The sequence below is a fragment of the Tachypleus tridentatus genome, chromosome 8 (genome assembly GCF_004210375.1).
Source record: "Tachypleus tridentatus isolate NWPU-2018 chromosome 8, ASM421037v1, whole genome shotgun sequence".
Lineage (NCBI taxonomy): Eukaryota > Metazoa > Arthropoda > Merostomata > Xiphosura > Limulidae > Tachypleus > Tachypleus tridentatus.
Window position 1 is genome coordinate 44324509 of NC_134832.1, and position 23358 is coordinate 44347866.

General features: G+C 30.9%; 1 protein-coding gene across 2 annotated transcripts; it reads left to right on the forward strand.

Moving 5' to 3' along the window:
- The first annotated feature begins 2532 nt into the window (after positions 1–2532).
- Positions 2533–23358, forward strand: LOC143222314 (uncharacterized). 2 transcript variants are annotated; one of them, XM_076448679.1, is made up of 10 exons: positions 2533–2604; positions 3780–3970; positions 4286–4445; positions 6965–7109; positions 7795–7947; positions 9323–9477; positions 19299–19441; positions 20256–20315; positions 20539–20598; positions 22650–23358. In XM_076448679.1, the coding sequence occupies exons 1-10, from the start codon at positions 2586–2588 to the stop codon at positions 22749–22751; spliced, it is 1188 nt and encodes a 395-aa protein (XP_076304794.1). In that variant the 5' UTR covers positions 2533–2585; the 3' UTR covers positions 22752–23358. The 2 variants fall into 2 exon arrangements, with proteins under 2 accessions (XP_076304794.1, XP_076304793.1); XM_076448678.1 differs by lacking the exon at positions 2533–2604 and adding an exon at positions 2611–2848.

Below are 23358 nucleotides of genomic sequence, written 5' to 3' on the forward strand. Positions count from 1 at the left end.
GCAATTTTTACGTCACATTAAGGGTTTCTGTAAATATTACATAACAAAGAAGTATACGCATTCCAAAGACGGCTGGTATAAGTATTAAAGCTTTAAATAAAATAAAGTACAGAACAACGTTTCGACCTTCTTAGGTCATCATTTGATATATAAATATTCTGAATATCCCGACTCAATACTTATAAATTCAAAGCTTTATTCGTCTGAATTAACCCCAGATTTTAAGCTTTAGACAAAGAATCATGAAACACATTTCTTATAGGAAAAGCCGTATTATTTTCTTTATCAGAAATCTGTGTCAGCCTTCGTAGAATTTAATTTCAGTTACCTTACTTCATAGATTACACACACAGCTCCAACTGTGGTAATGTTGTCTCATTTGATGTTTCTTTTTACTAAAACATATTTTCAAAAGTTGTCAAAGTGGTTGAAAAAATGAAAATTTGTGGGGGAAAGGTCTGGGGAATAAACTGGATGAGGCAGAACCTCGATTCTCAATTCGTTCAATTTTTGGAGCGTCTTCCTTGACAGGTTTCATAACGCAGATTTTGTTGATCTTTTGTCAGCTCATGTGGAACCCACTTATCCAACTTTTCGTCTTTTTAATCGCGGGGCCCGGCCCGGTCAGGTGGGTTAAGGCGTTCGAATTGTAAGCTGAGGGTCGCGAGTTCGAATCCCCGTCGCACCAGACATGCTCGCCTTTTCAGCCGTGGGGATGTTATAATGTTACGGCTAATCCCACTATTCGTTGATAAAAGAGTAACCCCAGAATTGGCGGTGGGTGGTGAAGATTTGCTTCCTTCACTCTAGTCTTACATTGCTAAATTAGGGACAGCTAGCTCAGATAGCCTCGTATAGCTTTGCGCGAAATTCAAAAACAAACAAAGAAAACAAACTTTCCAATCGCACTTTGGTAGTTGGCAATGCTTGACTTGCTTGTGCCTAACCTTTTTGCAGGATCACGTACTGTTGTGCGAGGGTCTGTCTGAACTGCTTCCCTTAATGTGCTTTCATCTAAGGATGGCTTCCTTTCAAGATCTTTGTGGTCTTCAAGACTTTCAACTCCATGTCGAAACCTTTGGAGCCAACGCTGAACTGTACGTTCAGTAACAGATCCATGGCCGAATGCCTGGTTGATGTTCCATATAATTTCGGTAGCTTTTCGTCCAAATGTGAAGTCGTAAAGGGAAAATCAGACGAAAGTACTTCTTGTCCATGCTGCCTTGGGCGTTGCGAATCTTACTCTGAGTAGAGTTGAAATAGCAGACAATTAAGACATCGTATAAGCGACAAACGTTGGATTAAACCAACCAACAAACGATAACTTACTCAATTTTCAGTTCCTAAATGTCGTCGTGAGAATTCTAACATTTATTTCTGGTCAACCTAACAATACGCCTCCACTGCTGAAATGGCGAACATGTTTGGAGTGATGGGGATTCTTATCTCATTACTGCATACTTTATGAAAAATTTTTACATATATATTATTTTTTTAGGTTTTTTTATAAAACAATTTTTTTGTTTGTTTTTATTACTCTTCCCACTTATGAGACAAATAATTTATTTTGTACTTTCCAAGTTGATTGCATTTTTTTGTATTAAATTTCTCTGTCGTAAAACGCTTAGTATCGTAATTATGGGCTGATCCGTAACTTGTTAGTGTACCCTCTTTCTCTCTGAACCATTGATGTATTTTATATATAATACTCCTGGTGATTCAACGGCAATTCCAAAGGCTTATTATTCAAAAATATGGTTTCAATACCCACTGTAGATAGAGTACAAATAGTCAATTATGTAGTTTTATGATTAACAACTAACAAACATATAATGTAAATCTATGATCGGAAGATCCTTAAATAGCTCAAAACCAAAAGTTACCAGTAACTGAAACCAGAAGTTTGATTTTGTTGCTTAATATTTTATCATTAAATATGAATACATATTAGTATAAAAAGTAAATCATTCTTGATGACGAGGGTAAATCATTTGATGGGAAAAATGCACATACAAGTTTCTAATAAAATATTTTATTTGATTAAATTATTAGGAACTTTCAACACTATTTCTTTTGTTCAGACTTAAATGTTACCCTTCTTTTTAATTTTTGTGAATAAGAAGACTGTTTTATTAATTTATAACAAAAATTGAAAACGTTGTAAGCAATTGTAGTAAATCATAATGTGTGTGTATGTGTATGTAATAAATAGCATTTGGACTTACTACCGTGTTTCTCCGAAAATAAGACAGGGCTTATATTAATTTTCACTCCAAAATATGACACTAGGGCTTATTTTCGGGGGATGTCTTATTTTGATATATTAAAAAAAATGAAGTTACAAAGTAAAACTATTAAACTAACCATTTAAAATAAACTATTATTAAACTATTAAACTAACTGATTAATACTTAAACAAACTAATTAACTAACTATTAAACTAATTAATAAATTAATTTTTTTTATTTCTTTCCTCTTTCTGCCACTCTTAACTAGGGCTTATTTTAAGGATAGGGCTTATATTAAAACTATCCCCAAAAATTACACTAGGTCTTATTATCGGAGAAACACGGTAGAATCAACAAATGACCATTCATCTAGTGGGTAATAAATATGAAAGTAAAATTTAATGGAAGTGAATGTATTTAAAATTCTATAGCTTATTGCTTTTAATCAGACAAGACCCTATTATTTACTTTTATGTTTGGACAAACATTTATTTATTAAGACATGAGATGGCGCGAAAGTTTAAGTATACAAATTTTGAATGTTAAATTTTATGCGGGACAAAATTTAAGACTTCAGTTAAAGTCGTATTTTAACTTTAAGGTTTATTTCAAAGAATCAAGTGAGTTATATTTATTATTAAACCAAACTTGTAGAAGCTGCAGTACAGGAGATATGTGTTAATATAATCAACTATTAGTATTATTATTTGTTATTTGAAGTAAATACATCCGTTAGTTATATTTACAGTCGTACACGGTAATCTCGATAGCCATTTTTACTGAGTATTAGCATTACTAATAGTGATAATATGAATAATAATTTTAAATTCTTTTGGGTTCTGTAGGTCAGCTTTTGTGTTTTGTGAATTATTTTTATTTATAAGTACTATAACAACCATTATTTTGCAGCTTGTACGTTATGAACTTTATCATGATAGTGATAGCTTCGATTTAAATTGTAATATTTTTATTGTTAGTAATACTAATAATTTAAATAAAACTAAAAGCTTAACTTTTTAAAGTAGTATAAAGTTACATCAATAAATATTAATTTACAGGTTATTACTAAATAATTTTGATTGCAAAAGCTGCCTGTGACAGATATTTAGGTTTAATGAAATATTGATATATTAATGTGCATCAGATCTGAATAATTAAATGTAAACAAAACTAAAGATACAGGTAATTGTGATTTACAATTTCCATTGTTTTAACCTTACCAGTACTGAATTTAAATTAGCATTAGGAAATGTAAAGTCTCAAAAATTGCATATAGTTTTCTTTTGGTAGTTTTGTTGAAAGTGCAAAAATATATGGAATGCATTTTGGTGAGTTATTAATATTTACTATTGTAATTGGGCTTTGTTCTAACATTGGAGCTATGATCAAAGAATAACCTGAGTAACTTATGTGGCCACTAGGTACATTAAGCATTAAAATCAGTTGGTTATCATTATTATTAGTATTTGAGAAGAAAGAAAAATAATCTTGCTTGTACACATATCAAGTAAAAGTTGATTGGTACTTGTAATTTGTTTTCTCTAATTTCAGCCATGTCCTGTGGAGACCAAGGTTTAGTCAAGTCCCTGCCATTTTTTCCAAAGTTGAAACAACTAGCATTTTCACTTGATAAAGATGTCAATGAGATTAAAAAACACAGTGATTTTTCTTTGACCAGACTGCCAGAAAATTCTGCTGCTCTTCAGTTGTCACATTTACGAGAAGAGCTACAAACTATTCTGGTTGTGTACTTTTTTCACTTATTTTTCATTATGACATTATAAAATAACTCAGATTTTCCAGCTGCATATTTTTATAAAGAGTAGAATGTTCTAAGTATAATGTGTAATGATCAACCATAAATAGAAATTAATATTTTTTTTCAAATTGAAAATGGTATTACTGCACTGTAAAAAAAAAAAAAAAGATTGTTATATTGCTGTAAATAATGTATCAAATAGTACTTGTTAATAATGTGTTAGCAATAGTGTTCTCAAACATAATTTTAATAAGAAACTGTTTATTAGTTTTATTTTAATACTTTTTTTACATGTTAGGTTAGTGCCCAAGAATCCTCTGAGAAGCTGCACCATTTAAAAGTGACAGGAGACAAATGTTTGAAAGATACCAGGAATATTGTAGATGAGATAACAGAGAAGATAGCTCAAGTGGAAGAAGTTTTTAAAAAATATGGGTATCGATCTTGGTCTAAACCTGGTAGGTATTAATACAGAGTAAGTGTGAATTACTATACAAGAAAACTTGTATGAGACAACAGTACAAATCAAGATAAACTAATTTCAGAGCTTTCATAACACTTTATTGTGTGTGTAATATATCTTATAATGTTATTTTTAATGGCAACAGTCACAGAACAGACACATGTAATGTTTTGTTTTGTGTTTTCATTAAGAAAACAAATTATTACCTATGTAAAAAAAGATTCAATTGCTTATTGCAATGTTTTTTAAAGATAGAAACATTTAAAAGAGGGCCAGTATATTTTATTAAGAAATTTTGCCTTTAAATACTCATTCATACAGCCATAAAATGGAACAGCTAAACTTTGGTTGTTGCTTTGTGACAGTGCAAAATACTTAAACATAATATTTAGAGATAATGAGGGACTTATTGGTTCACTGAAGTAAATTAAAACTATTTTAAAAACATCCATATATGTATGTGTGTGTTAACTCTTACAAACAATATAGTAAGACAGGCAAATGTATCATTAAAACAAAAGATAGGCTTGACTGATACATCTAATCATACTAAGGGCAAAAATGGTTTCCCTCCTCACCCTATGTCCCCCGCTGGTACAGTGGTAAGCCTACGGATTTACAGTGCTAAAATCAGGGTTTCAATTCCACTTGGTGGACTCGACAGATAGCCCGATGTGACTTTGCTATAAGAAAACACACATACACTCCTCACCCCACTTCACTTTTATCTCCCATATCACAGATGTCTCAAAAGCTGTTTGAGGCAAATTGTAAAGGATTTGAAACATTTCACTTTTTTGTGATGAAATTCATGTGTATTTTGTGAAAATATTTGTGAAATTTGTATATTTTGACAAAATTTTATATATATAGATAGATAGAAAAATACCTTCCTGAATGTTCATTGTTTCAGGTTTCCTAGTTTCATGATCTTTTTATTAATTATGTCTACTTTGAGAAATAAAAAGACCAATATTTATATATTACATTACTACTACTTCCACATAGATTATGTTTTTCATCCTTGTGCGTGTTTGTGTATTTGTTAGCAAGATTTTACAAAAATACTTGAATGTATTTGGATAAAAAGTGTTCTGCATTTAGACAATGATTCAACTTAGAAGTGATTAGTTTTTGGAGAGTCAGTGTCACAGCATGGTCATGAAAATTGAAAAAAAAATCTGTCAACATGGGGACTGATTTTTCACACTATTTTTACTCTGTAACTCAATAAAAAATTACTGGATTTTAACAAAACGTCTTGCCAAACGTGATATGTGACCATTGATAATGATAGATGTGTATGGATGTATTTCTGTATTTTTTGAGGACTGAATGGTGGAGGTATGCAGTTTACTGAGTGCTTTTTTAGTTTGGTATGTTTTTAATTTCTGTTTTGATTTAGAGTTATTTCTGAATCATGAAACAAACATTTTTTCACTACAATTAAAAAAACTTGGATTTTGGATTCTAATTTAATTTGCTTTTCTTATGTATAGGCTTGAGTGAATAGTCATAGGCAACTTATATAGTATTATATTTTACTGATTTTAATTTACAATATATTCTGTAAATATAATTGCTTAATTGTTATTCATGACTTGTGATTCACTCTGTTATGAGATTAATCTTTGGAAGTATTTGAAGTAACCCATTACAGCAATAGATATTTGCAGATTTGTGTGTACATTTACTACATTTTGATACTGTAATCATATATCAAATGCACTAATCAGAGTCCTTTTCACACACTGAAATTGATAATATTACAAAATATTGTCAAATACTTTTTTATTCTGTAACATAGAAAAGAGAAACCCTTGTGAACTATCTTACCAGTCCAGAGTGATCCCCCTTTTTTAGATTAAACTAAAAGTTAGAAACTAAAAATAGTCATATTTAAAATAAAATAAAGAGTTAAACAAATATACAAATCAAAGTTATTAAGAGTTAAACACTGAACCGAATCTAAGTCTTAGCAAAAAATCTTAACACCAGGGAAAGATGTGTTCAATACTACAAAACACAATAATAATAGAAACATATTGCACATGACCACATTTTGTGTACATGATTTTCATCCATTCATATTAAATTGCAGAAGTAGAGAAGTTCCGGGTCATTAAATGATTTGTCAACAGAAAAAAAAAAACATCTTCTGTGGAAAATCTTGACCAATCTCTCCTGCAAGAAAATGCAATTAACTATCAATAAGTATATCCAGGTATCTCGCAGAGCTAGAATGATGAGGAGTTAGATTTGTTTCCTTAAATGACTTTTTGTATCTATGTTAAACTGAAAGAAAAACAGAAATTTTGAAAAACATACATATTAATTAAGGGAATAGTAAGCATATGGTACTGTTCTGTATCACAATGTCATTATTCTTTAACTATTTTTTTTTTTTTAAATTAAAGATAACCGAGATGATAAACATTGATATAATTTTCATAGGCTGAATGAAACTAGTAAAAGTAATTATAAAACTGCTAACTGTGTAAATTAATTTTTCAGAAGTAGAAGTATCCAGTAGTGCAGATGCTTGTTTGGAGAATACTTTTACTGAAATACAAAAAGGTGAGATACAAAACCATAATGCATTTTTCCTGAGCAACTCCTTTACTTGTGAAAATGAAAACACAGAAGAAAAAAAAGTCTTGTATCCTTTATAATTTAATCTTAATAGTTTAGTATATACTTTTCTCATTATCACTGAGACATTTATAAATACACATAATCTTACAGCTAGTGTTATCCTTTGGTCTCTTGTAATTTGCAATAATTGTATTAAAACTTACATTTTATGTTATGTGAGGAAAATTTTAAGGACATTTTCTCTTGCTGTACAGGGTAACCAAACTAATCATTTGGTGACCTTGTTTAAGAGATTAGAAACTGCTTTTAAAACATTTTATCTATATTGAGTAATGTATTGAGTACTAGAGGTTCTTTTTGTCACAAATTTTAGAAAATACTTTTTTTTTTTTGTACAAGAAAATAGTCTTGGTTCTGAAAAAATGGTGAAGAAAATAATAATATTGTTAGACAACATTGAATTTTAAATTAATGATACTCCAGTCATTAGAACAGCACTAGTGTTTTATTATTTTTGTGTGTGTTTTAATCCATTTTTGTTATATATTTAATCTTGCTTGGTTTTAATTTTTATGTATCAATACTCTAAAAAAAACCCAAAAAACTTAGCAACTCCATCTATATCATCTGTTGTTATAAAAGGCAGTTCTGCTTTTCCTGAAATATTTTATTGGTATTAATCATAGTGGCATTAAGAGAAAAAGACTTTTTGTAACAAATATTGTTTGACCTTAAGTGGCTTCGTAAAGAAACACTCCTGCCATCTCCACAACAAAGAAAAGACAAGATTTTGATCGAACTCCTGACCTTGCTGATTTCAACTTGAAGTACCCTACCAGGGATTACAGTAGACTTTTGTTTCAACAAAAAGCACTCAGAAATAATGAAAAACCTAAGGCTATGTAAGATTGAAGATTGTTTTGTGAATTACTTTGACTTATTTTGTTATGTGAAACCTATGGAATGTAGTTAATTTTAAATTTCGAAGTTGTTGATAGTTTAGTAGATCTTTTTTTTTCCATAAATGTAAACATTTTATTGATATAAATACACTACACATCAACTTTATGAATGTATGTGAACTATTATGCATGTCAACATTTTAAGTTCTATTTTTTACATTTTAACATGATAGATATAAACTATTTTGCAAGTGTAAAGAAAAAAAAGCAGTATAAAATATTTAATCATGTTTTATTATGTTACTGTTGTAGTATTCCAACAAATGTATTTTATTCTGTTTAAAAACCAATTATCTTCACACTAGTTTGCATACAAGACAGGTATTATAAGAAACACTATTAGTACTTGAGAGTATTAATTAATATAATATACTACTAAATGTTTTATGAATACATTACAGTTACTGAAAAAGATTGTCTCTACAGTTGAAAAACATGTAGTCACTCTTTCCTTCCCCAGTGTGATTTTTGAGAGAATATGATTATTTATTCTTCACTGAACATTTCCAGGACTCTGTGTTTTTGTTTTTTTTCTTGAACTTTTTCTTATCAATGAAGATGTGTATCTTTTTGTTCCCACCAGTTTAACTAGTTTCTGTAGAGGGTTCACATGGCTGTTGGAGGAGATTTGGAAAAGGCATTTCTCCTTACATTCCACCAGTTGCAGCATCTTACTGTCTTATTGATTTTCTTCTGGTGTTTAATCTAGACATTAGTGTATAATCAACACCCAGTAATTTCATTTCATGTTGTCTAACTCTGTGGTAGAATACAGTGTACACTGTCCTTTTTGAAATATGTTTCAACTTTGTTTATTCTCCTTACTTAAAAACTGCACTAATTTCCTGTTTTTTATTTTGTTTATCATCCTATGGCTGAAAGGATGATACTTTAATGCATAATACCTACTTTACTTTAGGAGCATTTAAGAGTATCTTTGGTGTCTATATCATTTCAAACACTGAGGCACCTTTCTTCTCACACTGAGTTGTATTGAAACTTTCTTTCATTTCAAATTTAATGTATTTATTGCACTGTTTTTTTCTATTTCTTGTGGGATACACGTGGACTAGATGAAAAGATCAAAATCTAGTGCTTCTGAGACTAAACCTCAATTTTTTTTTTCTGTTAGTATGCCCTGTTTTGTTTGTTTTTTTAAGTCATCAAGTATTATTATCATATAATATATAGGACTGTAGTATTTAATTCAATAGGATATAACACGTGTTGTTGGTTTGTAAGAGCTTCCATGGGTTTTGCTACTGTAAATATCTGCTATTGTGATACTAAATAGTAAACTTGATATCTTATTCAGGTGTGAGTCATCAGAAGCAACACATAAGGGGGTAGCTGAAGTACATACAACTGTTCGAAGTTGGGAAACATCCCTGGACGACCCTGTGTTCTCCAAGCAAAAAAAAGATATCACACCAGATTTTTGTAAAATTAATAAACAGTCAAATAAGCCAGGTAATGATTACAAATCGTGATCTAAGTATTTTTGTTCTTCATATTGAAACTTCAACCAATTTATGTGTGACTAAAAATTATACTTTGTCTATCAACTTGCAGAGAAAGTAAAAGATCTGTTAGGTGTAATGCTGAACCACATTTGTTATGCTATGACATATCACTTTATAAATAGTTATTGTAGAAGGTTAAATCAAAATAGTGTTAACCTACAACTTTGTTCACAGTGGCATCACTTGGAACAAAAATGTGGGTGGTGAGGTATAACAGTTGTGTCAACATATAGAACATTCTTTTTACTATACTTCTATTAATATTTTTTGATGAAAACTTTAATGTGATTGTATGGTATCTGCAAAGTCAGTCGTACGATTGTTTCTCTGGTTCCAAAGTAAATGACACTTCTGTTTCTTCACCATTTATCATGTTCTTTAATACTTAATTAATTTTTTTATACTCACGAGATTTGTATGTGTAAACTTTTGCAAGTGTTTTCTTGAAACTAACTAAACATATAATAGTTTTATGATATAGCATAAATATACCTTCTATTTCAAGACACATTGTGTATAAAAAGGCTGTGAAAATCTTATTTGAAGCAACATTTCTCAATTTCCTTGATTCATATTTAAACAAAAAAAAAAAAATCATACATGGAAGAAAAGAAACTATCTAATTAGAAACTGCAGTTTTTGTGTTATCTTCTGTTGAGATTACTGCTGACTTGCTGATTGCTATCACCAAAGCTGTGTGTTATCTTGTGTTGAGAGTACTGCTGACTTTTTAACTATTGCTACCAGTTTGGTTTGTTTTGAATTTTGCACAAAGCTACACGAGCTATTTGCACTAGCTGTCCCTAATTTTGCAGTGCAAGACTAGAGGGAAGGCAACTAGTCATTACCACCCACCACCAACTTTTGGGCTACTTTATTCCCGACAAATAGTAGCATTGAGTGACACATTATAATGCTCCCATGGCTGAAAGGGTGAGAATGTTTGGTGTGACAGGTATTTGTACCTGCAACCCTTGGATTACGAGTCGAGTGCTTTAACCACCTGGTCATGCCAGGCCTGTATTGCTACCAAAGCTGTGTTATCTTGTGTTGAGATTACCGTTACTAAAGCTGTGTTATCTTGTGTTGAGATTACTGTTGACTTGTTAATTACTATTTCTAAGTTCTCTACATTTAATTTAAAAAAAAAACTCTCACTTTAATGTGTGGACTTTGTATGCTCAAAGTATTTCATAACAATGCACTTTACCAAAGTGAAGTTTCTAGAGCAGCAACTTATGTTGAGCTAATAAAGTATTCATTGTCCCAAACACACTTTAACATGAACCTGTTGGTTGTTTCTATTGTAATCTTCAGTAAATATCTGTGTAAAAGAAGCACAGAAATAACAATTGCATTTCTTGATAGTAGCAGATTGTAAATAATTACCTTTAGTGGAAAAGTTTGTAACTATTTTTTAACCCACTTTGCTTTAAGAATGGATTTACCCCTTATTGTAGGTACTGTATGGTGTTAAGTTTCTATTGTAGTTTCTTTGTACCAGTGTTCAGAAATTAGTTTCTGTCATCAAGCATAATATGGGTGTAGAATATGTTGAAACAAAATGTATATCAAATGTGTCTGCATGATGCAATGTTAAACCTACCCTAGTGCGTGCTTACACACTCACACACCTTGTTTGGTTCAGTTTGAGCATGTTCATGAAACATGTTAGGAATTAAAATATGTATTGAAATGATTTCATTCAGTTTCACAAAAACAAAACAAAAATTTTGTATATATATATATTATAGAAATATCTGATTGAAGTCAGGTGTTGTTGTTTTTCCAATATTACTTTATTGAAACTTGGTCAAGCTATATAAATTCATCAGAACTTTAAAATAAATTTTAATATATTGTGGTTGACCATAAGAATTTTTTTATCTGCATACTAAGATTTCAGTAAATCAATTTTAAAAGCCACAACCTAATTCATTGTTTGCTCATCTAAAACTTTTTTATGAAACACGTGATGTTCCTTTACTTATAAACAGTTGAGTTTCTATTGTGTTTGTGCATCATAGTCTAGAACAGCATATTTCAAACTCAAATCTGCTTGGGTAATCCAGGAGGGCTGCGAGTCATGTTCAAAATTTCATAAAATATTTAAAAAAGAAAGATTTCTAGAATAAAAATATTCTTCATCAGATTAAATTTACAGTATTTGAATTAGAACACTTAATTTTGGAATACAGCATTTCATGTACATATCTTTTTGCAAAACAAAACACTTATAGGTTTTGGGGTCTGCAAACAAATTTTAAACTAAAAAGGGTTCTTGGGTTATTAGAGTTTGAGAACTGCTGGTCTAGATTATAAACTTAACAGGATGAGCAGAATGGCTTCTTTATAATTATTGTCTAATTTTACCATAACAGTCACTCCTTTAATCAGTCATTAAAGATTAATTACCAAATTATAAAATATGGAAATTAATGTGACATTTTTGGTATTTAATAAGTATATTTGACCTTTTGGCTTGCCAATTGCACTTGATTTTATCAACTGCATAGTATGTTGTGGTGCTTGTTTTTATTGTGACTTTTACACAGGTGTATTTTGTCATTTCTTCACACTTTTGTATTGATATAGTGTATGTTTGTGTGTCATAATTTCATACGTACAATTACCTGTTTGTTATTCCCATGAGAGTATCTAAATGTATTTATTTATTTTCATCTCTTTATTCAAGCTGTACCCTAAAAAAAAGTATTAAATATATATATAGTTTAAATCCTATAATTATATACTTTTGAAAACTTGTGCATTAAAAGTGAAGTTAATGTATAGTGTGCATCACAGAAAAAATTAATATTTACAGTTACTTGAGACAAGTGTTAAAAAAAGAGGCAGAAATTACTTAATAAAGGAAATTTTTTAGAAGGACTATTTTTTCTATTTTAGTGATAGTTCTAATATAAATATGAAAGTTACTAAGAGTGGGGGTTGGGGTCTTGTAGCATACATTCCAAACAGACAGACTTCTTTTTCTTTTTGAAATACAAGCACCTCTCATTGAGTAGAACTTGTTCTATCATTGTCACATGACCTAAGGTTCTGAATGTCCTTGCCATAAGGCAATACTTGTGTCATACCTACCCACAACTTTCTCACCTTTCTTATGATTTACACATGTATGAGGGAACAACATATGTTATGTATTTCTACCAAAACTTCGATGTTTTATGTTGAATCGTACTGTATGTATTATTTGCTCCATTACTCCTGGGTACATATTAATGCTAACCCTGATGTTAACGATTCTGCTAATTTTAATATTTCTATTTCTTCTCATTCGGGGTCTTACTTCCTCATTTTGCTTCCACTGTACAAGGAGGTCCCATGGCTGATTTTCAACCCTGATTAGTCAGTATATTCAGGCTGTGCATTCTGAGCCACCAGCTGTTGTCTCTGTGGGAGTTTCCATTACAGGTTAGTGCCAATGACACAAGATATTGACTTTACCTAATTGTGTTAGCATCCTTATTTTTCCTGCCATCACTTGACATAATAGTATTTTTTTTTTTAAATCAGCCCAATATCTTCATGTTTCTTGTGCTAAGAGTATTTTGGGAGAGGTCTTCTCATTTGGTTTGTTTGACTTGATAGTTAATTGATTCTCAAATGTTTCATTGTAGTGATAATCTAGTGGACTTTGTATTTTCAACAGTTATCTGACTTCTCTATTGATATTGATTATTTCTTTTTATGTGATTAATCATGCTTTTGTTTTATGAGACACAATATCAGTAAGGATGATTAGTATCTGAACTTGAATATACTTCATTTTTACAAAAATACGTGTTTGTTGGTTGTTTCTAATGAAGTCACATCACATCAGTAGGAGTTGAACTGGTCATTAATTATTTTTGAATTATTAATTTTACCAGTGTCAGGTTGGGTCTCGTTAACCTGATATTTCATTGGTCTCTTCTACACCTGAGACCACTTCAACATTTGTAGCTTTTACTCTCTCTGAGTCTTTTGTCCCTGTTATATTATCTGACATAAAAGTAAATTTATTAGAAACTTATGATCTTCTTCCTGATTCATAGTTCTGCCATCTGGTATTTTTGTTTATTTATGGGACCATTAGGTTCAATAATTTTCTTTGGTCTGGTTCTCTACTTTATTCTCACTTTCTTCTTCTTTTCTTCCTTCATGTTATTTATTTTTTTCTTCCATGGAGCTCAAATTGTCAGCAACTTCTGGATCAAGAAGATTCAGATCTTCTTTTGAAGGATCAACAAAAAATGTTGTACATTTTGTCTCCAGGTTTTCACTCTCATCTTTTTATTTTTCCTCAAAAGACTGTTGATTTGAGAGTTGTAACAGACATCTTTCTACTCAGTTCCTATCTTACTGTTACCCATTTCAAAATGAAGAACATAAAATTTCTGAAAAAACGTTTTTCAGTGAAACCACTGGATGACCATAGTGGCTTAATCCCTTCAACACTTATCTCATTGACTTCTTAGGTTTTACCTTTGAGAAGTGGTTCACTAATTAACTCTTTCTTTTGGTCTAGCCTTAGCTTTACACATGTTTTGTTGAGTGGTATTGGTTTTCACAGGTATTCTGTACTCATTTGGTATAGATTTCCATTATTTCATGGGTGATTGGCTCATACTAGTTCTTTTGTCTGCCTATTGTTTGGCACATATGTGGCTGACCACCCAGTTGGTTACATATCTTGGATGGATCATCCACAGTTTCAACTCCCAGCTGATGCTGATTTTGATTCAATATCTTGTTCATCTAAGGTTTTGGATTATTACTGTTCTGGAGGCTCTCCACTTTTCTCTTCTATGGAGACTATGGCTTTCCTATTTGATGTCATTTCCTACTTCATTGAAATTTGGTGTCTTAGTGGAAAGTTAGTTGTGACAATTATCCTGGACTATTCCTCTACCAATATATTTCATTACTTCACAACTGCTTCTCTTTTGTGTTGGAGTGAGGTTTTGGGAAAGCAACACATTTCAGGCACTTCTGCACCCCTTGAGACAGTATTTCATATCCTTCTTAAACTGTGGCATTTTGTTGTGGGTATAATCAGTTGTCATTCTGTTTCCACCACAAATAATATTGCAACATCAGACAATTCTACAGTAATGTTATATCAGTTGTCAGGGAGGTACTTGTTTTCACAGTCTGTCAAGTAGTTGTCATTATTGTTGTTTCACTCTCACATTGTTAATCTTTATATTTGTCATGTGCCGGGTATGATGAACGTTCTTTAGGATTCTTTCTCCAGGACTTTTTCAGTTCTTCGTATCAAATGGGCTCTTCACTATTTGTTTTTTCCATTGGGTAAAGAATAGCCTTGGCTATCCTGTGATTGGTGTTTTCACCACTTCATATATTTGTTGTCTTTCTCTTTTATTTGGGTACTCTGTTCTAGATTTGGCTGTGAATTATTATTTTTAAGTCAAAATTTGGATGGATCTACTCCTTTAGGTTGTTTTCTTCTTTGTTTTCTACGTATGATACTTGCCAAGATTTCTTCCATGTAAAGCCAAATTATTGTTGTAGCACCCATTTGGCCATACAAGAGTAGCTTTACTCTAGAAGATCCTTTGTTTGTTTGTTTTTAATCCACACTTCTTCATCAGCTTCTGGCTTCCATATTTTAAATCTTTATTGGTGACAACTGGTTGTTTGTATCTTAAAGTCCTGCTGGTATTCTTCCCTTGTTCTTTACCAGTCATTTTGAGTTGTTTTTTATTAACACTATTTCCTGTCTTTCACCATTACTCAACAGGTGATATCTTTGTCCATATATCTCTTTAGTGAATGACACCTTTCTGTGTTCTCTATTACTTAATAATTATTGACTTAATTGGATACCTTTCAATACTGCATGCAGAATTTTTCTTTTTGCTTTTTTCTCCATTTTTTTTCATACAAACGTATTTTGAGGGCATTTAACATTCAACATCATGTATGCCTCAACACTGTCTAACTTGGGATTTGGGTCTTGATTTTGAATGTTCTGTGTTAAGCTTCATCATCATTTGAGCTCTAAGCAACTTATTTGCTTTATTACCTTTCACTTAAGATTTATTTTCTTCTTTTACTTGCTCAGAGGAAGAAGTAATCAGATCTTTATGCTCTAGATTCATATCATATCTTGTTTTTAAGGAAACTGCTCTATTTGTATCCTGATAGAACATTTCTGTCTGAAACTTATGCTGCCTTTTCCAAGAAATGAGGTGCTGTCTTACTCATGTGGAATCTTTTGAAGGCTGTAAATACAGGTTATTTATACCATGTGATGAGTCTTGGTCTTATGATTTTATCCCTGTATTTTGACAAATTAGTTTTCTCAATTGATTCATCATCTTGTTTACTGAGAATGTACCTGATCATATGAGAAAGAAATTGTGTGTTCATTTCATTGAGTTTAAAAATTGGTTATATTTTTAATAATCTTGGTTGCAATGCCCTTTAAAGGTGGGAGAATTAGGAACTGTGTAAGGAACGCTAGCTTTGAAAGACTGTGGGGAAGGAGGGGTGAAGAAGGAAGTACCTATTGGAAGTACATTTTCAGTATAGAAAAATTATAACTCCTGATATGGTGCTACCTTACACACACAGGATTAGCTAGGATCTCACATTGTAAAGGAGAAGAGACTAGTGCAAGGGAAGAACAGACATACACCCATAAAGTATCTGAAGAATACTTTTATAGATGAGAGAAGCAGATTAGATGATTAAAGGACAATCACAGCACTACTTTAGAACCAGGTATCTTCTCACCATGACCAGCTAGATACAAACATTATGATAAAGGAAGGGATCATATCCAAGCAGGAAAGGATAAGTCTGTAGAGTGATATTAACAACATAAATATGGAAATCAATCCCATAGAAGTAATACAGGTAGTGGTGGATGCATCCCATGGTATAGAGTGACTAGGGTGCAGCAGACCATGCTTGGTAGGTCATTTGCATCCAAAACCTCCTTGTTGGGTACTGACACCTTCATGAGAATAGGATAAGGATAATACTGGCTTCACCTTAAGCCCTAAAATTGTGGATATGAGGAAAACAGTGACTCCAGGGCACAACACAGAGTTGGCATTGAGCCAGAGATCTGGGAATGTGTCATTAAGTACGTGAGGGAAGTCCATTGTCTGTATTCAACTTGAGATTGGCCTGAAACATCCAAAGGTCAATAACATTCCTGTTGCAAAACAGAAAAATCTCATCTATACCCTCTGTGAAGGAAGAATCAAGGGAGGAGGATGGACAACCCCAAACCTGTGCAAGGACTTTAGTTGATTGGTTCCTTCAGTATCATAAAACAAGCTGTGGGTTTGGAATCTTTTGTACCAACAGGGGAGTGCAGAAGACTTGTGGCATGCATTATTAAAAAAGTTTGCATATAGAGAGCAGCATAAAATTAGAAGAGTTAATTTTGTGAGAGGAAGGAAGTACCTATCGATAATATATTTTCTGAATAGGAAAATTATACCAACAGCATGTTAGAAATTGTAGCAGGTTATCTGTAGTAGGAATTACTGGAATGAAATATAGTATGTTCTGCTAGCAACAATTTAATGGAAAATTTATATGATATCAATGCTGTTCTAGATAAAGATGAAGATTTATCATTAGGGTTAATAAAAATACAGTACTTTTACATTTATATTCCACAGTTAGTTTATAATTTGTATTTTCTAATAGAATATTAAATAGACATATCAGAAGACTAAAATAAAAGAAATTTATAAAAAAAAGTAGTAGTAAGATCTATATTCATAATGTTATTAGTAATGTTCAACAGCTGCTGCATTAAGTTTTACAACTTTTGCTTTGCAAGCCTAAATAGATACAGTTATGTATGATAGAAAATAAATAATTCTGTCATTCTTATAACCATGGAAAGCTCTGTGTGTTTTCAGATTGACCTAAAAGTTCTGCATATTAAAATATTTCAATGTAGTCCTTACTGTATTCTATTAATATAATAAAAACTACACATAGAAGAAAGAAGAAGTCAGAGTGTTCATTTATCTGTATTTTACTTCAAATTGCACAAAACATATCAAACTAATTAAATATGCTATGTACTGTCATTTTAGAAAAATGTATCTAGTAACAAACCCAGAGTATGGATCTTATTAAATGAAGTGATATTACTCACAAAGGTTTTTGTGATTTTAGGTGTAAATTAAAATAGTTTTATTTTTTTTAAGGTTTTACAAAATATCATGTATTTACAGATTGTTGAATAAATGAAAATAAAAGGTATACATATTTGTATAAAATATTTTTTTCTTTGGTTTAATCTTTCAAGTAATGCTTCTAGTTAAATTTAAATACTGATGTTTAATAATTGTATTCATGTTAGCTATAAAGATACTTAATGGTATATTTAGTATGAGTAAAAATTATTGAAAAATCTAAAGTTTTGATTAAGTCTGTGTTCCTATGTTGATATAAGTTAGCAGTGAAGTCTCATGACTTCCAAAAGTTTTTATCGTTCTCATAGAAAGTGGGAATTGAGGATTTTTTACAGTCATCAGCATAAAGTTATATCTAAAAAAAACATTTCTATTTTTTAGTTTACTTGTATCTTCATTTAGGTAACATGGGGGAAAAATATGAGCAATCTTATATTGTTTAATTATTTCATGTACTTGGGAAATACTTAGGTCAAAGAAGTATATAAATAAAATTTGAAGGATTTAAATAATTATTTTTAGAAGGTATTGCTTAGGGAATGAATTCTGAATGCATGAAAATATAAAAATAAGCAAAGTGATCATAAACTTCAGATTGATTATGCTATTTATATAATTTCAAGACTGATAAATAAGATGTAATAATTAGCTACCAATGGTTCTATACTTTGTAACATTGATAAATATTCATATACTTTTAGTACCATCAGTATTTTTTAAGTAGAATTTCAAATAAATATAATTATAAGATAAAGAAAGCTTGAATTGGAACTGGAAATAAAATAAATATTTCCCTTAATTAATCCATTTATCCTGATAGCTTACAACGCCTTTATGTTTTCTGTTCAAAGTATTTGATTATTATTATTTTAATTTTTTTTAGTTTTGCACAAAGCTACACAAGGGCTACCTGCACTAGCCATCCCTAATTTTGCAGTTTAACACTAGAGGGAAGGCAGCTAGTCATCATTATCCACTACCAACTCTTAGGCTGCTCTTTTACCAATAAATTGTGGGATTGACCGTCACATTATAACCCCCCACGGCTGAAAGGGCAAGCATGTTTGGTGCAACATTTTTTTTTCAAATAAGAATAGTCCTATGTATCTTCCATTTGTTAATGTTATTAGTTTCTATGGTACAAATGTCAGTTTAACTGTAATATAGAATAAGGGAAATTTTTCCGTTCAACAGTGTTTGATGGAGATATGTGCAAAATAATGAAATATGAATATGCTGCTTGTGAAAGATATGAAAATAAAACAATTTGTAGATTTGATCAGCCACAGGAGTGATTTCCTTTTGTTTTAAATTTTGTTGCAGTATATTTCCACCTGATTAAATCGGTCTTTAAATTATGAACATAAAACTTCATCCCTCATCTGTCTAATTCTCTTTTTTGTGCTTAGCTTAATACCTTTTATGTTCAGTATGTCTTGGAATTTATCTCCTATTATAATATCGTAGGAGACTTATCAACTATTAATTTAAAAACTATGCAACTAATTCTTCAGTTTGAAATGTAATGAGTTAATGTGGGTAATGAAGCTATGTCATTTTGTTTTTCTTTCAGAGAAACCATCTGATCATAAAAACAACAGTCATGACCTAACACCACCAGTTCCACAGCAGCTGTTGTCTGAAAAAACAAGCGCTAATGGTCTACGTCAGAATACGCCTGAGGAGCCGCAAGTATCTCAAGGTTACAGTGCTCAGGTGTGCCATTACTTGATATTTCTAAATCAAAAGTCTTAGAGGTCTGTAATTGAAATCAAAACTGTATGTGAGTAAACTTGCAACTTTTCAAAACTTTATAGAAACAGAGTTATTAAAACAATACTTTAACTTGACATCAGTGTTTCAGACTTTTATATCACTTTTATGATTTAAATGTTCAATATTATCTCTTTATAAGCAGTAGTGACTTCTCAGTATGAATGCAGGTTTTAGTTTCAGTACTACAAGTTATGGTTCAAAGCTACAGTAATATTTTATGTTCTCATTAAGGGTATTTTTTCCTAGCATTAATTTTAAATTAGTTTTCTTTAGTTGTATTTTTCAGTGTACTATTCCATTTTATAAACATTTCTCAATATATTTATTTAAGTTTAGATAATGTTCTTTCCATCTGATTAAGAAGAAAATCATTGTCTTGTGGATTTTTTATCAAGGTCAGGACATCCCTATGAGTGATACTTAGAGCACCCTAAATGTTACTCAATGTTAATAAAATTTAGTGTGAGTTAATTATTTATATATTGGAATGAAATGAGGGAGTGATAGTGTTGTAAAACAAAACTTTAAAAATAAGAATCATCCTGCTGTGATTTAAGTTAGTTTCTTTCTGAGCATTTGCAGTTACATGGCAGAAAACCTATTGGATGGATGTTATCTTTTGAATCAAAAGCTGGTTGGGACATTGCTGTTAAAAAATGCTCAGGCTATATGTGAAAATAATTTTTAATAATTTTATCTAGAAAAAAAGCTGCAAGGATAACTGTCACTTCTTGTATTATCCTCTCTTTTATAGGATGAACGTTGGAGACAAACCCCCAACAAACCATTGCTCCTTAGTGCAACCAAACATAAGGTTAGGATTTCAAAAATGTTCTAATATTATTGTAGTTATCCTATATTTCTTAAAGTTGCATAATTTCTACGAATCCTAGAAAGATCTTGTTTGTGATATAAATTAATTGACCAACAGTAGTAACTTAGAAGCACATTAAGATTTTTACTTAAGTTGTACATTTATTTAGAAAATAAAGCTGTAAGGATAATTGTCACTGTCTGTATTATTTTATCTTTTACAGGATGAACATCAGAGAAAAACACCTGACAAACCATTACTGCTTAGTGCAACGAAACATAAGGTTAGAATTTTCAAAAATATTCTAATATTAATGTAGTTATTTTATAATTATTCAATAAAGTTTTAAAACAGTTGGTAAATAAATAAACAATTTGTATTAATAATTAAATTATTAAGAAGTACTTTCAAGTTGCTAAATTATATAATATAATTATATAATAATTAATGTAGTTATTTTACATTCTTTAAGTTCCATAATCTCTCTATAAATCTAGGAGAGATCTTGTTTTGTAATACAAGTTAATTAAACAATAATACTAACTCAGAAAGAAGTCTGTACATGCTTTTATTTTAATTATATACTTTTGTTTTAATCAATAGAATTTCATATAAGCTTGGCACAATAAACCTGTAAATCACTTTATGGAATAGTGTCCAGTTTATAATTATTCAATAAAGTTTTAAAACAGTTGGTAAATAAATAAACAATTTGTATTAATAATTAAATTATTAAGAAGTACTTTCAAGTTGCTAAATTATATTCAAACTGTTAATAAATTGAAATTTGTTATCCGCTTTATGTACAATTATAGCAACATGTGGTGTGAGGACACCAAGATTGCTTATGTTTATTACATGTTTACTTGAAATGCTATAGATTGTGGTATACTCTGTATATGTGTCTGATACAGACTTTGGGGTAATGTTTTCTTATTTCTTTAACATTTTATAGTTTCTCCAATGTGTTTGGTAGATAAAGTAGATGTTAAATCCTCCCCTAAGGTTTTTGTCTGGGTGTGTTTGGTGGGTGAAGTAGATGAGAAATTCACCCTCTGAAGTAAGTTCATGTGTATTTGTTGGTTGATATAGATGTTAAATCCTCTCCTCAGACATATCTAGGAGTGTTTGATGGGTGAGGTATATGTTAAAACTTTCTCTGAAGTTGTTCCAGGTGTATTCTGTAGGTGGAGAGGTATTTGTTGAATTCCCTTCTGAAGCTAGTCCATGTGTACTCAGTGGGAGGGATAAATGTTAAATACTTTCCTGAAAGTGGTCCAGAGGTTATTCTGTGTAAGGTTTAGGTTCAGGAAAATTTCTGGCCAGTAGTTACCTGTTCAAGGTAGGCATTAATGATAGATATTATGGGCACAGTGGTGGTGAATGTTTTTGTTCATCAATCTTTAATCAGATCCAATGGTACCAGGATAATGACCTAACTGTGGTTACCTAGATTTCATCCATACAGTTCCTAATAATGTATGTATCATTAAATTCATTGCAGTAAATTTCCCCTCACCATCACAGTCATCCTGATTCTTTCATGTAGTCATGTATATTTTATGTCAAGGGCCATCATGGAAACAAAGGTAGAGTCTCGAGTTGTCTATAAAGAGTACTGGTTACCAATGGTACATTTGCTATTTCAGATGAGTTTTACCCCAGTGTGCATGAGAAATGTGCAATTTTTTGTTTGTAAATCAGATAAATATAAACTGCAACAAGCAAGAAATTACCAAGAACTTGGTAAGTTCAGAGCAGTTAGACTTGAAGAAATGTGCAACCTTTTGTTTTTTGTTTAATGCTGCATAGCCTATAATTTTACCAGCATAACGCATAGTGCAACTTCTCCTAGAATACACTTGCTAGTATAAAGATACAAAGGCGAAAAATGTGTGTACAAAATTTACCACTTAACAGATTCATTTAAGTAGTTTATAAATGACTTATTTGATAGTTTTAATAGATAAATTATTGCCAGTTAATCAGTGGGAAGGATGCATCTGATATGTTTTTGATTTTTTTCTCTGTAATAAGCTCATTGACTACAGTTTTTTGTAATTGTATATTGTAAAAATTTTCTAAAGATTATGTAATGTATTTTAAAGAAAATACAAAATCGTATAAACCTTCTGGGGTAGTGAAAAAAATTTAAAATTAAGAGTTCTGTAGCAAATCATGGCTTAAAGATTAATAGGTTGAAACACAAGGAAGAAAACAAATTCTAGATAATTCTATTTATTAGAAACAAAAGTAGTAGTTAGGGGTTTTACTGTACATGCACACAACCTATGTCAAACTGTATCAAAACATTTGATATTTTGTTGTTTTTAGATGTATCATGGAACTGATCTTGGTTATGAGTTTGACTTATCATCAACACCAGAACCACCAGAGGTTACATGTCAGTTCTTAATTCCTTTTTCATTACGATAAAGCTTAAGTTAAGGTGCAAGTTTTAAACCATCTCAAGACTTGATGTACTCTGTTCCTCCATGAGACATGAGGAGCTCATTCTTTATCTTAACTTTATAAGGACATATTGTTATATTTTATGTAAATTTAGCTGGTGATCGTGATAAACAGTGACCTCTCAATTGACTTTACCAGCCAAGGTGTGGTCATACGATGTAAACAAAGGGGAATGTGGAGGCACTACTACAACTATTGAACTTGCTGGATTTTTTTACTTTTTGTTTTTAACTTCATTTGTGTGTTTCAGTTAGGCCTGTTAAAAATTATTTTGAGGCAGTTCACTCTTAAATTATTATATTTCTCGTTTAAAAATATTTTCCTATGATTTCAGCATATACTAGAATTAACCTTTAATGTAGTTCTTTAACTATTAATATTATCAACTTTCAAAAGTGTCAGGTAGTTTCTAGAAGAAACATGAAAAGGTTTCAATCAGTACTAAATTTTTTTATTCATAATAATTCAGTAAAACTGGTTTTTCATGATTGTGTTAGTACAATTTGTATTTAATTTTTTTTTAAAGTAATAAACTGAGAAACATGTTTTTGTTTCCATATGAACGAGATAA

What these genes read in the sequence shown, in the direction of transcription:
- LOC143222314 (XM_076448678.1), top strand. Translation starts at nt 2,731, where the DNA reads ATGAGATGGCGCGAAAGTTTAAGTATACAAATTTTGAATGTTAAATTT. An exon ending in AAGAGCTACAAACTATTCTG is followed by an intron (nt 3,971 to 4,285) that starts GTTGTGTACTTT and finishes TTTACATGTTAG; the next exon opens with GTTAGTGCCCAAGAATCCTC. An exon ending in TCGATCTTGGTCTAAACCTG is followed by an intron (nt 4,446 to 6,964) that starts GTAGGTATTAAT and finishes TTAATTTTTCAG; the next exon opens with AAGTAGAAGTATCCAGTAGT.